The following is a 15,591-nucleotide window of genomic DNA, read 5'->3' as shown; positions in this document are numbered from 1 at the left end:
ATTTCGAGAAAATGAATGCGGATTCATGCTCGGTAGGTCAAAATTAGTCAACACGAAAAAAATCATAAAAAGTCAAAATATTGACTTTTTTGTTTTTATTTTTGAAAATTAAGCTTATGAACACTATTTCCACCTTCAAATTTATTCTTTTGTTATTTACTTTTCACCAATGGTTTAAAAAACAAAGTTAAATTATGAGAACTAAAAAAATAGTAGTTTCTAGAAAGTTTTTTTTGTTTTTTGAATTTGACTAAGAATTTAACCATTATACGTAAAAAAGATACAAATTGTAATAAAAAATGTAAATGAAATAGACTTAATTTTTTAAAAATAAAATAAAAATGAAATGACAATCATAACCTAAATGACTATTAATTGAGATAAGAATGCTAAATGGCGTTAGCTATTACAAATCAAATTGACCTGATTGTTGTGTCCTTGAAGGCGTGGTCAACCTGTGGACTCAAGTTTGAATCTGCACTTAACACGTTTTTCATTCCTTTTTGTTTTGTTTGGTCCCCTTTTTTTTATGTGATTATAATTTAAACTTATGTATGAGTCTTTTTCTTGTACGAAGAACTTATCCATGAGTTAAACAAGGGTTAAAATATTTTAAGCTAGGAAATAATTAGATTATAAATTTAGTCTCAAATTTTAATGTCAAATTTGTATCTAATTGGTGACTGAATTTTGAATAGTTTTTAATAGATTTCTTAATCTTCAGTTTTATCTAATAAATTCTTGAATTTTAAAAATGTTCGATTAAATCTTGACACTAATCTTTTAAAAAATATTAATCGATCAATTAGATTAAAAAGAAATTAAAATTTATGGGGCTCTAAACATTCAATCATGTATCTTAAGTTTGAAAAGTGTTAACTAATCCTACGACTTATAAGACACAAAATTGAAAACTCAATATTCTATTCAACACAAAATTGAATGTTTGAGATTCTTTTAGATGTATTTTTAAATTTATTTTTTAATCGATATTATTTAATTTGAATATTACAATAACCTATAAAAAATTATATAAAATTACATGTATATAAACTTGACATAAAAATTTGAATCTGCCATAAGATCAGTGTTTAACGAATATATGGTTCAGTTGGTTGAAAATTTTGGTTTAAACCTTTTGTTTTTGTTTCACTTCTAGGGAAGTTTCCAACTATTTTCATACATTCTCTTTATTTTAACAAATGACTTTGGTCTATGTCCCTAACATATTAAATAATATTTTTTCAATTGAAAATTGTTGTAGTGATTGACTTTAATTTATTGATGGCAAGGTTGGAAATAGGAAGACCCTCAGAACGACGAACAACAAATGGTCAAAGTACGGCGGTCAAGTAAAAAACAAAAATCTGTAAAACAAAAATTCGTTATAGACTGAGTCACGGAGCTCGCTCTCTATAAGACGTTTCGCGACTCTGTCCAAGTGTGCAAGCAGGTCTGAAAAATGCCACGTCGTCCCCAGATACAACAGCCAAAGACACCAAATCGAAAATGCACCGTTAATGACCAGAACACACACCCTTTTTAACCCACTGCTCGAAAAACAAAAATGGAAGAGTTAAGAGAGGAAAAGAGAACATTGGAATGGAGTGAATGAAAAAATTCGTGTTTTGGAACTGTTGAAGGCCATGCCTTTTATAGGCCTTCAATGTGGAACAATAGGGAGCAAAAGAGGCAGAGAACCTCAGAACATGCACGGACGAATCGGACTCGCGCGAGCAGGAGGACTTTTCTTTTGTTTTTTTTTCTGTTTAAAAAAAAATAATAATAATAATAATATTTTTATTAAAATTAATAATCATACATGCCCGACCGGACGGCGGCAGCGACGTGCGTGTGGGACGTCTACCGAACCCACATTGGTCTATCTCCTCACTCCCTCCAAAATATGGATACCCTTGGGGCCCAACCTAAAACTCAAGATTAGAGTACATAAGAGAGATTTTCAAATCAAAATTTTCTAGTGTAAGATTCTCCAACTAAAGATTGGTTTCCTCTTATATTTTAAAGTTAAACTTTCATCCAATAGGAAAGAGAAAAGATAGTGTGAATTCTACTATATATATTCCATACTGAATTTGAATGGGGTGATTCTTTTATTTTAGTACAAATGGGGTGAGTCGGTCGTTAGTGACTAGTGTTAAAATATAACCATATTATAGTAAAGTAATTAAATTGGTGTGGATGTGATCTTTCTTTAAAGAAAAAGATACCCAAAAGATTAAAAACAAATAATTCATTTAAAATGTATAAATCCTTAAGTTGTAGTGATTATCCGACGCGTATGTTAAATAATTGAAATGAAAACAAAGAAATAAAATGGTAAAGTTAAGATTTAAATAGTGAATCAATAATAGAAAGAGATTAGATGTAGATAGTGATCAACAATATAAAATGACAAATCAATTAAGAATGAAGACTAATGAAGCATGGTTTACGTCACACAATTGATGACCTCATATAGAATGATATATTCCAAAGTTTTTTTTTTGGTTTTTTTCTTTCCTTTTCACATTACTTTTTGCCCATCGATGGTTTTGAGATAAAACAAACTTATTATCTAATATAGCATCAGAATAAATAATAAACTGGAAGAGGCTCTATTTTGAGAATCTTAATAAAAAAAAAAAAGATAGGAGACCTCATAATCGTTAATTATTTCATTGCACATTAACTTTGAGATCAAATGAAATTTCATATTCATCTAATGATATATTAATTATAATTAGTTAGACTAGTCTCCATAATAAAAAAACAATATCATTTTAAATTTATTCAATTTTTTTCATAATTTCTTTTGTATATCTGCCTCCAAATTTCTATAAAAAAGAGACTTTGTAAACGGTTTTGCATAGAAGAAAATTCAATTTTTTACTATTTATCGGTTTGGTAGGTTTTATGGGGATATTTGGTATGTTTTTTTTTTTTTTAGAGATTTTGATTTTGTAATTTTATGAGATTTTATGTTTTAACTTAATTTCTTTTTCTTTTATTTTGGTTATTGAGAAAATTGGTATAAGAATTAGAAATATAGGGAAAAATGAGAGTATTTATATGAAAAAAAATTGAGAATATTAGTATAATTTATTTTAAAATTGGATATTTTCAAACTCAAGAAAACTTTAAACAAATTGATGGTCATACTAATAGTAGAAGTATTTTTAAACTTTGTTTTTTGAAATCTTAGAGTTATTTTTGTAACGAGGCATCAATTCCTATAATAGTAAGGGTATTGTTTACTTTTTTTGGGAGCTTTAATTTTGAAACTTTTGAAAGTTTAAAAATATTTTTTACACAAAATACTAACAGTTTTCATCCAAAACTAATGGTAAGGGTACTTTTGAAGTTATTTTGGAAGTTAAATGAGACAATGTCATCTCTCTGGTTGCCCTTTGGAGTTCCAAATCTAATTTATTTTGTAATTATGATGTATCTTCCATGGCACTTAATTGGAAAGCTTTCCTTTAGCCTTTTTGTTTTCTATTTTGTTGCGAGTTGTTCTCTAGCTCTCTTTGTATGTGAACTCTTTTCTTTGATGGAATGCATCTCTTCTGGATTCGGGGAATGATGAGGATGCTAATGAAGTGTCAACCTAATTAAGATGTCTCGGTGCATCTCCTGGTCTACTTATCTAATATTTTGTTAAAAAATGGTATTTTGAAACTTTTGAAAGTCCAATAATATTTTTGACATAAAGTACAAAATATAGGAATATTTTCTAAAATTTAACCTTAAATAATTGACATTTGAAATTGTAATTAATATTTTTATTTACTCAGGTATGTTTAATTAGATTATCTTATGAAATTGTATTATGAGAAGTAAAATATATAATAATGAACATAAGTTAACTATATGCTTCTTTGATCCAACTTAATTACAGTTTATGAAGACGATGATTCACAGATTTAAAAAAAATTAAAATAAGTTTTTTTAATAAATAAATAAATAAGACAATGATTCAACAAATGAAAAATTTTAATGCTGTTTAAAATTTCGATGTTGGATGGATACATTGAGTCTTAATTTTAAGAAAATTTGGATGAAAATATTGATTAAATTTTTATTTTAATGGATATTTAACAAAAATTATAAATACAAAGAATTCAAAAAATTAATTTGAATCAATAAATTAATATTTTATGATTTTTAAATGAACTAATATGTCTATTATTTATATTATATTTATATTAGTAATATTTTGTTGTTTAATTATTATGTTTCGTGAAATATTTTACATTATAATGAAAATATTAATTTACTCTCATGTCGATATCAAATATATAGAAACAATCAAATATCGATAGAAATATTAATAAGTATAAATGAGTAAAATTTGAAATTTCTTTAAATTTTTTGGCACAAAACATTATTAAAATCAGTTGACACTTGACAAGAACTTGTCGTATGACACAGTAATTTTGTTATTTCTTTGAACAAGAACATGAACATGAGCAAGAAACAAATCTTTCAAATCTGGTCAATAAAAGACAACCACATAATTTCCAATAATTTTGGTGAATCTCTTTTTTCTTGAAAACATTAAGAAAAATGGTGGATCGAACAAAACCCTATTTGAGAAAGAAAAATAATACACCTACTTTTATGCAGATGTGATTTCAATTATTTTATTCTTTTAGGTGCGTGTGAAACTAACTTGTTCACACTTCAACTAAATGTTTATATTTTGACAGCTCCATCTCTTTTTGTTCGTTCAAAAAAATAGATATTAATTAAGTTGAATAACAATTCAAGTGAACAAAAACTTAGTTCAACCGACATCTTTATGTGTTAAGGATTAAGAAATTTATGGTTTAAATTCTCCACTCCAAACTTGTATTCAAGAAAAAACAAAAAAACAAAAGTTCAATGACGGTTCAAAATATCCATAAACCTTGGATAAGTTTGAGTTGATTTGCAATTTAGTCTCTGAACTTTGATTTGCAACAATTTAGTTTTTACACTTTTAATTTTGTAACAATTTAGTTCTTGAACTTTAGTATGTAACAATTTAGTCATTGGACTTTTAAATTTGTAACAATTTAGTCCTTAATGTAAGCAAATTTATCAAAATTATATGTCAATTTTTATTGTTTTATGATGTAGACTTTGTATTTTATAAAAATATTGAGTTCCTAATTAGTTTATCAGTTTATTTATCCAAAAAGTCTCATTAAAAATTTTAACACTAATTGCTACAATATAGACAATATTGTATAAATTTTAAAATGAAAGGACTAAACGATTATATAACATAGTTTAAGGACTAAAATGTTATAAAATTATAAGTCATGGACTAAAACAAAACATCAAATCATTTTCAAAGATGAATGAAAGAGAAGGAAATAACTTTGTGCCAGAAGATCGAAGTCCCATTCATATAGCCCTTGCCAAATTGGTAATGGTATCGGTTTCTCCAAGGTAGTGAGATATTTTAAGATCTATATGATACACATTTATTAGGTTTGGAATTAAAAAAGTATATATGATAATAAACATTTATTATTTCTGTATGAATTTAACTCTTTTGAGCATTTGTTAATTTTCAATCAATTTTCAACCAGACGTCTTCTTTTTATTCTAGGTCTTTTGCTTGCTTTTCCTACCTTTTTGTTAAGAATTTAAAATTAAAGAATTTCATTATTTGTCATCTCATATATGTTTTTTATTATTAGAAAAAAAATCTTAAGCTCACAGTCCTGGATATAGAGAGAGAGAGAGCTTCTTCTAATACTACCAAATATATATATTTTTAGTTGGACTATTTCACACACAAGAAACTTTCAAATATCATTCTTGTGATTAAAGGGGTATGACTCAACTAGAAAAGTTGTTAGAGAGTTTAGTTTTGTAACTTTTGGATCATGTTTAATAAATAACATCCAGAAGTTTTAACAAATTCTTAAATTTTAATTTCTATAGAAATTTTTAATTTTTATAGGATTGTTTTTAAATATAGGAAAATAAACTAAAATATTTATAAATATAGCAAAATATCACCGTCTATTTGTGAAAAATCATGATAGACTACTATTTGTGTCTATCATGAAATAGATAGATATATATAGTAGTCTATCGTGGTCTATCGCAAATAGACTATGATATTTTGCTATTATTTATAAATAATTTTAGTAGTTTTGTCATTCAAAATAATTTTTCAATATATTATTGAATTTTAATAGAGTGTTTGAAAGACAAGATCTTTTCATTTTTAAGTCCTTAACTTCTTAGATATTTACTAAAATTTATGAATTTGTTAGACACAAATTTGATAAGTCAAAATTTTTTATTAGATATAAAATTAAATTTGCATCTAATAGACTCATAACTCCATGAATATAGAACATGTTATAGACTTATTAAACACAAAATAAAAACTTTAATGATCTATTAGACTCTTTTAAAATTTTAACATCTATTAAATAGCTTTAAATGATTCAAAAATCAAATCAAGTTAAGCCCGTTTGGTAACCATTTTGTTATTTATTTATTTTTTTTTTGAAAATTAAGCTTATGGACACTACTTCAACCTCAAAATATCTTTCTTTGTTATCTACTTTTCAACAATGGTTTAAAAAACCAAATCAGACAAATTTTGAAAACTAAAAAAAGTAGCTTTCAAAAAGTTATTTTTGTTTTTGAAATTTGACTAAGAATTTAACCATTGTACTAAAAAAGATACACATATTAATATATATATTATAAGTAATGTAGATAAAATAGACTTAACTTTAAAAAAAAATAAAGGAAAAAGAAAATGATAAGATTTTAGTTTTTCCATTTAATAGCAGAAAAAAACGGAAACTTAAAAGTGAATATTACAATTTTAAATAAATAATAAAATATATATCTAATCTTTCGCGTCATGAGGCTCGTGATTCTCTGGATAATTGAATGCCCCACTTATCTTTTGAGGTCGAAAAAAATCCCTTTTTTTGTTTTTCTATTCTATCTTATTTAATATATTTTTAATTTCTGATTTTTCAAAATTAATTTTCAAGAACTAAATTTAACCAATAAAAAGTATAGAGATTAAAATGAAATGAGATCCCTAATATCTATTTAATTAAAATGGTATTTTAACCCATTCTTTATTATATCACATATAAATACTATATTTAACTATAGAACAACGTGCTTGTTTCTATCTTTTCCTTATTATATTTAAGTTGGGATCTTATCATATCTTTTTTTTTTTTTTACGTATTTCGTAATGTCAAATTTTTTTTTAATTCTTGTCTCTAATATTTTATTGGTTAAGGCACCACCAGGACTCTATAAATTCAAGAGACTGCTCCTAAACATAAGCACATCAACAATTATATCCCTTCCAAAGGAAAAAAAAAATCAAGTTTCACAAGAAAAGAGAGAGAAAAAGAATGGAAGTAATTCAAGTGCTTCACATGAATGGATCAGGAGCTGGAGATTTTAGCTATGCCAACAACTCCCTTCTTCAGGTTAATTAAATTCCTCCTTCAAATCTCTTTACATTCATTTCTCATTATTTGTTTAAATCACCATCGAACTTAAAAGTTTAAACTCTTGGTTTGTCGATAACAGTCGAAGGTGATATCGATGACGAGGCCGATTGCAGAGGAAGCCATAAACAACTTATATTGCTCAACTTTCCCAACAAGTTTCACCATAGCTGATTTGGGATGTTCTTCAGGACCAAACACTTTAATGGCAGTTTCTCAACTCATTAAAACAGTGGAAAACAGTCGTCAAAAGCTCAACAAGAAACCAATTGAATATCAAGTATTGTTAAATGACTTACCTGGAAATGACTTCAATACCATCTTCAAATCATTGCCTAATTTCCTTGAAAATTTGAAAATGGAAATTGGAGGTGATGTTGGGCCTTGTCTCTTTACTGGGGTTCCTGGTTCTTTCTATGGAAGGCTTTTTCCTTCAAAAAGTGTGCATTTTATTCATTCTTCTTATAGTCTCCATTGGCTATCTAAAGTTCCTCAAGGGTTGGAGGAGAGTAAGAGGAATATTTACCTGGTAAACGCAAGCCCAAAGAGAGTGGTGAAGGCTTACTATAAGCAATTTCAAGAGGATTTTGAATTGTTTTTGAAATGTAGAGGAGAAGAATTAGTGAAGGGAGGAAGTATGGTTTTGACACTTTTGGGAAGAAGAAGCCAAGACCCAACTAGTAAAGAGTGTTGTTACATTTGGGAGCTCTTGGCTTTGGCTCTTAATGACATGGTTTCACAGGTATTTTTTTTTCAGAATTATATTATAAATTTTCCTAAAATATGTTGTTAATTATATAACTTGTGAATTAACAAAACGATGGTGTTTAATTTAATAGTGTGTTGTGTTTGGAATAACGCTTTGAAAAATATGCTTCCTAAATAAAATTGATTTTTCTATGAGTACTATTTGAAAAAATTAATAATTTAAAGTGTGTTTAGTTAGAGTCTATTTGGTGATGTTAGATTGTCAAAATTAGCTTTTAAGAAAATCTTAATAAATAAAAACTAGTTAAAAATTTACATTTTTTTTTTTTTATATAAAAAGCCATTTGGAGAGAAAGATTATAAAAAGAAAATGAATTTTAATTGGCCATTCTCAAATAATTTTAAGAAAATGTAAAGTATAATAACATTTTTAGCAAAATGACTTGGATTAAAAATTTTCAATAATACATCTCGATGAAAAAAAAGCTATTTTCAAATATAATAAAATGAATCAAAATATTTATATGATATAGCAAAATTTCTCTTTCTATCTACGATAGATCGCGATAGACTACTATCTCTATCACGATAGACATACAAATAATAGTCTATCACGGTCTATTATAGCCTATTGTAGATAGTTTTGTTATATTTATAAATATTTAAGTAGTTTTATCATTTAAAATAATTTCTCCATTTTTTAGTTTTGTTTTAGTAATATTGTGTAAAATTTCCAAAGAATATATAGATTGTTTCTAAAATGTTGATAATTAAAATTGCATTTTTGGCTGGACAGGGAATCATAGAAGAGGAGAAACTAGAAAGTTTCAACATTCCAAAGTACATGCCTTCACCAACAGAAATGAGGATTGAGATTGAAAAACAAGGCTCTTTTGTGGTTAATCGCATTCAAGTTTCAAAAGTGGATTGGAATGTGTACAATAATAATAATAATGATCAATTAATAAACCCATCATATAATAACAATAATAATAATAATGGTGGGTATAATGTTGCTAAGTACATGAGGGCTGTGGCTGAGCCAATTCTTATAAGTCATTTTGGAGAAGTAATTATCGATGAATTGTTCATCAGATATGGACAAATTATTATGGATCGAATGACTAAGGAGAATCCTCAGTTTGTTAATCTTACTATTTCTCTCACTAACATAAAATGAAAGTGATTGAAATCAAATATAGTCTGGTCAAATTTATTAGTAAATGTGATCTTTGTGTGTCGTGTTTTTAGAAGATGATAGTTAATAAGGATTAATAGGTATATTCGAATATATTGTTGTATGTCGTTTTTAGTATCATGTACTATGTTAAATTTATATTAATATAAAAAATGTAATGTTGTTTGTCTATTATGAAGTTATGAATTAATGAATGAAGATTCATTTGAAATCTTTTGTATTGTGGCTCAAAATATTAGGTTAAAATGAGATTCTTTTGATTTTTTAAATTAAGGTCATAATAACTTGCCCACTCGCTTTTTCATTTTGGAAAAAAGAATCCTCGAACGAATTTTAGTTTTTTTTTTTTTTTTTTTTTTTTTTTGGCCCTTTATCTCCACCTCTCTCCTTCACTCCATAGTTTCTGAGTTTTGAAAAAATAAAAAAAGACTTGGAAAAAAAAAAATCAAATATAGAAGGCTCCCCCAACTCACTAAGAAGGTAAATCAGATCAGAATTTCAACAACCATAAATTGTTTCATTCCACAGGTCAAATAAAACTTAAATTCATGAGTTACAATAAATTTAGTTGGGTAAATATTTAACACTTTTCTCATTTGGGATCTGAAAATTTGTAGGATGTGATCAGATAAATAGAAATCTATATTAATTGAAAGATGATCGACCTTTTGAATTATAGACTACAATTTTGTCAACTATGGAGTAAAGTTAAATTTTAATTTGGGTTTTCCACATATATATATATATAAACACTACAAAAAAGTTGAAAATTTTCTAATGTCACGACCTTTGAAAAACTACTTAATAGATCTTTGATAAGAAATAAATCCTATCAAAAAACTTTTCCAAAAGTTTATTAATCTTTAAAAAAATATATATATTAAAATGTATTGACTTTAAAAATGATTATTTTTAAGATTTCTTAACCTAAAAATTATTATTCTTCCAAAAGTTCCTAGTTGATAATTGTGAATGATTTGTTGATAAAGAAAAGTTAGGTGTTACCTTTCCAAGTGTTCTCATTATTTCCAAAGTCATAAACAGAGATGTTTACTTTCCAAATTTAAATTAGGTATATTATTTTTCTTGGCATCTCATAATCATCCGAAAAAATACAAAATCATAATATTCTACCATAAATCATAAAAATAAGAAATAATACAATATACATCATAGAAATATATGCATTTTAATCACTAACACATGTTATATATGATACTCGAACTATATTCATTCTGTAATTTGACTTTTTTTTTTTTTTTTTTAAGAAAAAAACTATTGCATTACTTTAGACCATGAGTTTTAAAACTATATAGTTTATACTTGGGTTGTGATTTGTGAACCAAAATTAAGAAAATCAGAGTATAAATGCGTGCATATATTTTGGATGACAGTTACACCAATTACTAATTAACTAATATATTAAACTTCATATTCATTATTACCTAATATCAGGTGTGGTATACATTACATTAAAATTGTATTGGTGGGACGTGAATTTTTGTTGCATCAAATAAAAAAAAATTAAAACATTATTTAGTTCAATAATATAACAACAGTGGATATTTAGTTCAATTGTGGGAGAATATATTACACATTGCTTTCTTAATGGTGTTCTAAGGGGTCTTTTTCTTTTTTTTCTTTTTTAATTATGATATTACTACTATTTATCGCTCTTAATCGAAAGATTTTTCTCTAATTTTTCTTTATTTGTACATGAACTTCTGAGCTCTTCTCCAGTTAGCATCTATTTTGTACCACTCCTTTTTTATATATAATATACTTTAGGATTTTTGGAATATGATGAGCAAGTTAAAGATGTGTCAACCTAGTTGAGATATTTGAATGTGCACATACATGAATATGTGGTCGGAGCTTAAACCATGCTCCAATCAAAGGGAAAATTAAAAGGATATTGTCCTTTTAGAAACTATGTAGGAAAATATTGTTGTTTTTTTTTTTTCTAAATAAGTTGAGGGTTGAAAATTCGACCTAGATAGGTCAAATTTTGAACCCTCGACCTTTCCACATTTGCACGTCGAACTTTGAACCCTCGACCTTGTCCTAACATTATTATTGAGTCTGTTTAATTATTATTCCCGAGACCTTCCTCATAATTAGTTGATGTGGAGAGAACGAAAGACCTTCCTCATTCCGGAGACCTTCCTAACACTCATAATTATTTGATGTGTTAAAAATAATTTTGTATTGGGAGAGAACGAAAGAGGGAAGAGTATGAGAGAGAGCGAGATTATGAGAGGGAGCCAGATTTGAGAGAGCGAGATTTTGAGAGATAACAAGATTTGAGAGAGCAAGATTTTGAGAGAGAGCGAGAGTTTGAGAGAGCGAAATTTTGAGAGTGAGAGCGAGATCTTGAGAGCAGAGAGAGATTTTGAGAGCGGGAGCGAGATTTTGAGCGAGAGTGAGATATCCGTACAAATTTTCCTTTTTTTTCTTTTTTTAATTATTACACATTCCACCTTCTTTCTTTCTTTCTTTCTTTCTTTTTTTTAATTTTCCATTTTATAAAAATAATTTCTAAAAATATTTTATTATTATTTATAATTTTAAAAAAAAGGAAAAAAAAAACTCCATCAAAATCTTGGTACCAAATGTACAAAAGAAATCCAAGATCATTCTTGTAAAATCTTTTAAACTATTGACCTCACTACTGTGACTAAAATTTCTATTCTTTATATCAATGATACACTCTTATTTATAGACTTGCATGGGAAGGTTTTGAGTGTTGATTTGATTTATTATGTCCCCAGATTATTATCTAAAATATGTAAATTTGAATATTGAAGTTTTTTTTACCTAACTTTTTAGATTTAGACTATCTGATGTTATTATTTATGTCAGTGACATTTAAAAGCTTCTATATCAAAATAATTAATATTCATAATATATAAAAAGAATAAATTAAAAAAAATAATATCTCATAAAAATAAAAAAAATGTAAATTAAATATCTCATTTATATAAAAATAATTACAAAAATCAATGTGTTCCACGAGGCGGACGTCGTCAATTTCGAGCTGGTTGTCGTCGTCGACTTCGAACTTGAGGTTGCTCGGGTTCTTCTTGATGTTGCTTTGGTACCTCTGCAGGTGCTTCATAATATAAATATTCATTATGCTCTCCACGACCTTGACCATGTCCATGCACGTATGAAGACGAAGGACCAGCCTCTGAGTCATAATGTCCTGAACCAAATGCTGGCATCATCATCATCGGACTAACATAATCAGTTTGACTTCGCGTCTGCATCATAGGGGACAACTCTTCCACATTATGTCAACCTCATCAAACTCATCCTCTTCCCGAACAGGTCCTCTACGTCTAGGAGCTGGTGGAGGAACAATAGGTTTATCATACATATAATGAATTTTCCCCATATAGCTTTGGTTGTCACTACATATAGCAAGAACCTGGTTCGAATCATTCGCAACCTCACGGAGTCTACAGTTGTTCGATCTCTATGAATTATAAAACAATTAGACAATATTTAAAATAAATTTAAATTAAAAATAATTAGACAATATTCATTTACCAGATGACCCACAGCTGCTCCCGGACGAGTGACGTAGCGCCTTGTGATATTATTATACCAATGAATATATTCTTGAGTGACATCTGTGTCAAACTGTTCAAGAGAAACCCCCACTGCAATAAACCTTGCACGATAGTGCCATAGCACTACCAAATGTGCAACTTTTTCGGATCAATCTCTAGTCCTTAGGTCAATATCATGCAGTACAGGTTCAGTATTACAAGGCGATGAGACATTCTGCTGAAAACCGAATTGTCTCATCACTCTATCAGGAAGATGCCACTCACCAATGTGAAAACATATGAGAGGACTCATTGTTCGCCATATGTTTTGACCATTCGTACAAAAATTAGGCAAAGTATGCTTAATAATTTTGTACGGCTCCCAAATAACCTGAAACACAAAATATTATATAAGAGAATATTAAAGACAAATACAATAAAAATGTGTATAAAATAATCAATTAGGTTTAGTGTAATGTACCTGTTCAGGTTGAAGCAGATCAAACATGTATCTATACTGGCTGACTACATGTGTAGTTGTCCTAGTCACACAAAATTTGTCTCTCCACCTAAATTTTTAAATTGATAATTTAGAATTTAAATTAACTAGATCAGTGATATAAAAATTAAATTGAATTAAAACAACTTATCGAGAACCGTAGGTTCGTCCAACTAACTGAGTGTTATTAACATGATGTAGCTGTGGAGCCATTGTTGGAAATCGCTCCCAAGCCCATAGTTGCAAAAGTATGAGAGGCCCAACTATCTCTCGAACCTCAGGTCTTATTGCTTTGCATAGTTGTCTATACAACTATGCCAAGCAAGCTCTACCCCACGAATACTGCCCCGCATTATGGAGGTTAGCTAACAGTGGTAGGAACATCAAGTGAACAAAATGATTTGATTTATCTGAAAACAGACTTCCACCCATCATTTGTAGTATATATGCTCGCACATATCTTATGACGGTTTCCTCGTCTGCATCATTTGTGAGCTCATGAAATTGTGTTCTTAACCATATTAAACTTAACCTCGATCCTTTAATCTTGTCGGCAAGTGGGGTCGCACCGAGGTACAGTTGACAAACTTCTAACCAGTCATCGTACATCACTCCGGTGACCGGCTCACCGTCAACAGGTAACCCCAACAACACTTCTATGTCTTGTAGAGTGATAGTGCACTCTCCAACAGACATATGGAATGTATGCGTCTCGGGCTTCCATCTCTCGACCAAGACTGTGATCAGATGCCAGTCCAACTGAATAAATCTTAATCTGGCAACCCCATAGAATCCAGATGTGTGCAGTAGCGGTAGTATTCGAGGGTGAAGCGAGATAGTGCGCCGGAGAACTGCTTCTCGATGCCTGCAAGGTATTTCTCCAGTAGTACGATCTCGCCATACAACAGATGATCGATGAATGGACTGGTCGTACAAAACAACGAGATCAACAGGTCCTGGGTTTAAAGCCATGATCTGAAAAAAAAAAATTATTTCTTAATTAAAAAAATATTTGTTTCTCAATTAAAATGTACAACTTAATTAGAAGAATAATGTACAACTTAATTAGAAGAATAATGTACAACTTAATTAAAAGAATAATGTACAACTTTATAATAAAAAAAAATTGAATATACAATAACTTTATTTATTTTCCATAGAAATATATATATATATATACATACATGACCAATGAGAAAAAAAGCTAGTAATCATTAATGAAAAAATAACAACAATAACAGAATTTTGAATTGTAAGAGAGAGTGAGATTCTGAGCGAGATTGTAAGAGAGAGCGAGATTGAGAGCGAGATGTTCAGAGAGATCGAGATTGTGAGAGAGGGCGAGATTGTAGGAGAGAGCGAGATGTGAGAGAGAGCGAGATTGAGAGCAAGATTGTAGGAGACAGTGAGATGCATACATTCCATAGATGTTGGAGATTGTCTCATCCTACAATCTCGCTCTCTCCTATAATCTCGCTCTCTCCTACAATCTCGCTTTCAATCTCGCTCTTTCTTACAATCTGCTTCACCCACTTATCTTCATTGTCGAGGGTTGAAGTTTCGACTTATGTATGTCAAAACTAGCGAGATTTCCTTTTCCTTGTCGAGGGTTGAAGTTTCGACTTTTGAATTTTCGACTTATGTATGTCGAAACTTCAACCCTCGACAACCCTATTCCAAGTTTTTCTTTGTTTGTCGAGTTCTCAATGTTCGACCTCTACATTAGTCGAATCCTCAACCTTCGACTTCTAGCCTCGAACTCCCAAAACAACAATATTTCTTTAATAAGTTTCAAAACAACAATATTTTTCTAATAAGTTTTGAAAACAACAATATTAATATTAAAAGTTCCTAATCAAAAGATATAATAATAGTTTTATAGTTGAAGAGAAAAAGAGAACTTTGATTGAACAAAAAAAAGGGAATAGAGATGGTGGCCAGGCGGAATAAAGGAAATAAAGGACAAGGAAAAAATGGCAACCGTCGTACTGGGGACCTCCCTCTCACACTGTCACATCATTGGTTCTTATCAAAATATTCATACGTGTAAATTTAATTTTATTTATAAAAAAATTGATCCAACATTTATTAAAAGAGGAAAAAAAAAGTTATCTAAGGACGGTTTACTTTGCTCGA

General features: G+C 28.8%; 1 protein-coding gene and 1 pseudogene across 1 annotated transcript; one reads left to right on the top strand and one right to left on the bottom strand.

The window, feature by feature from the left end:
* The first annotated feature begins 7,315 nt into the window (after window positions 1-7,315).
* On the top strand, window positions 7,316-9,613 carry LOC120069095 (S-adenosyl-L-methionine:benzoic acid/salicylic acid carboxyl methyltransferase 1-like). Its single transcript, XM_090310140.1, has 3 exons — window positions 7,316-7,475; window positions 7,579-8,238; window positions 9,001-9,613. The coding sequence occupies exons 1-3, from the start codon at window positions 7,398-7,400 to the stop codon at window positions 9,382-9,384; spliced, it is 1,122 nt and encodes a 373-aa protein (XP_090166266.1). The 5' UTR covers window positions 7,316-7,397; the 3' UTR covers window positions 9,385-9,613.
* Window positions 9,614-12,428: 2,815 nt separating this feature from the next.
* On the bottom strand, window positions 12,429-14,427 carry LOC150030033 (serine/threonine-protein phosphatase 7 long form homolog; annotated as a pseudogene).
* Window positions 14,428-15,591: the final 1,164 nt, after the last annotated feature.

Source organism: Benincasa hispida, unplaced genomic scaffold, assembly GCF_027475165.1.
Source record: "Benincasa hispida cultivar pf3 unplaced genomic scaffold, pf3_genome.v1.1 HicScf675, whole genome shotgun sequence".
Classification (NCBI taxonomy): domain Eukaryota; kingdom Viridiplantae; phylum Streptophyta; class Magnoliopsida; order Cucurbitales; family Cucurbitaceae; genus Benincasa; species Benincasa hispida.
This window is presented reverse-complemented; position numbering and strand designations above follow the sequence as displayed.

What these genes read in the sequence shown, in the direction of transcription:
- LOC120069095 (XM_090310140.1), top strand. Translation starts at nt 7,398, where the DNA reads ATGGAAGTAATTCAAGTGCTTCACATGAATGGATCAGGAGCTGGAGAT. An exon ending in CCAACAACTCCCTTCTTCAG is followed by an intron (nt 7,476 to 7,578) that starts GTTAATTAAATT and finishes TGTCGATAACAG; the next exon opens with TCGAAGGTGATATCGATGAC. An exon ending in TTAATGACATGGTTTCACAG is followed by an intron (nt 8,239 to 9,000) that starts GTATTTTTTTTT and finishes TTGGCTGGACAG; the next exon opens with GGAATCATAGAAGAGGAGAA.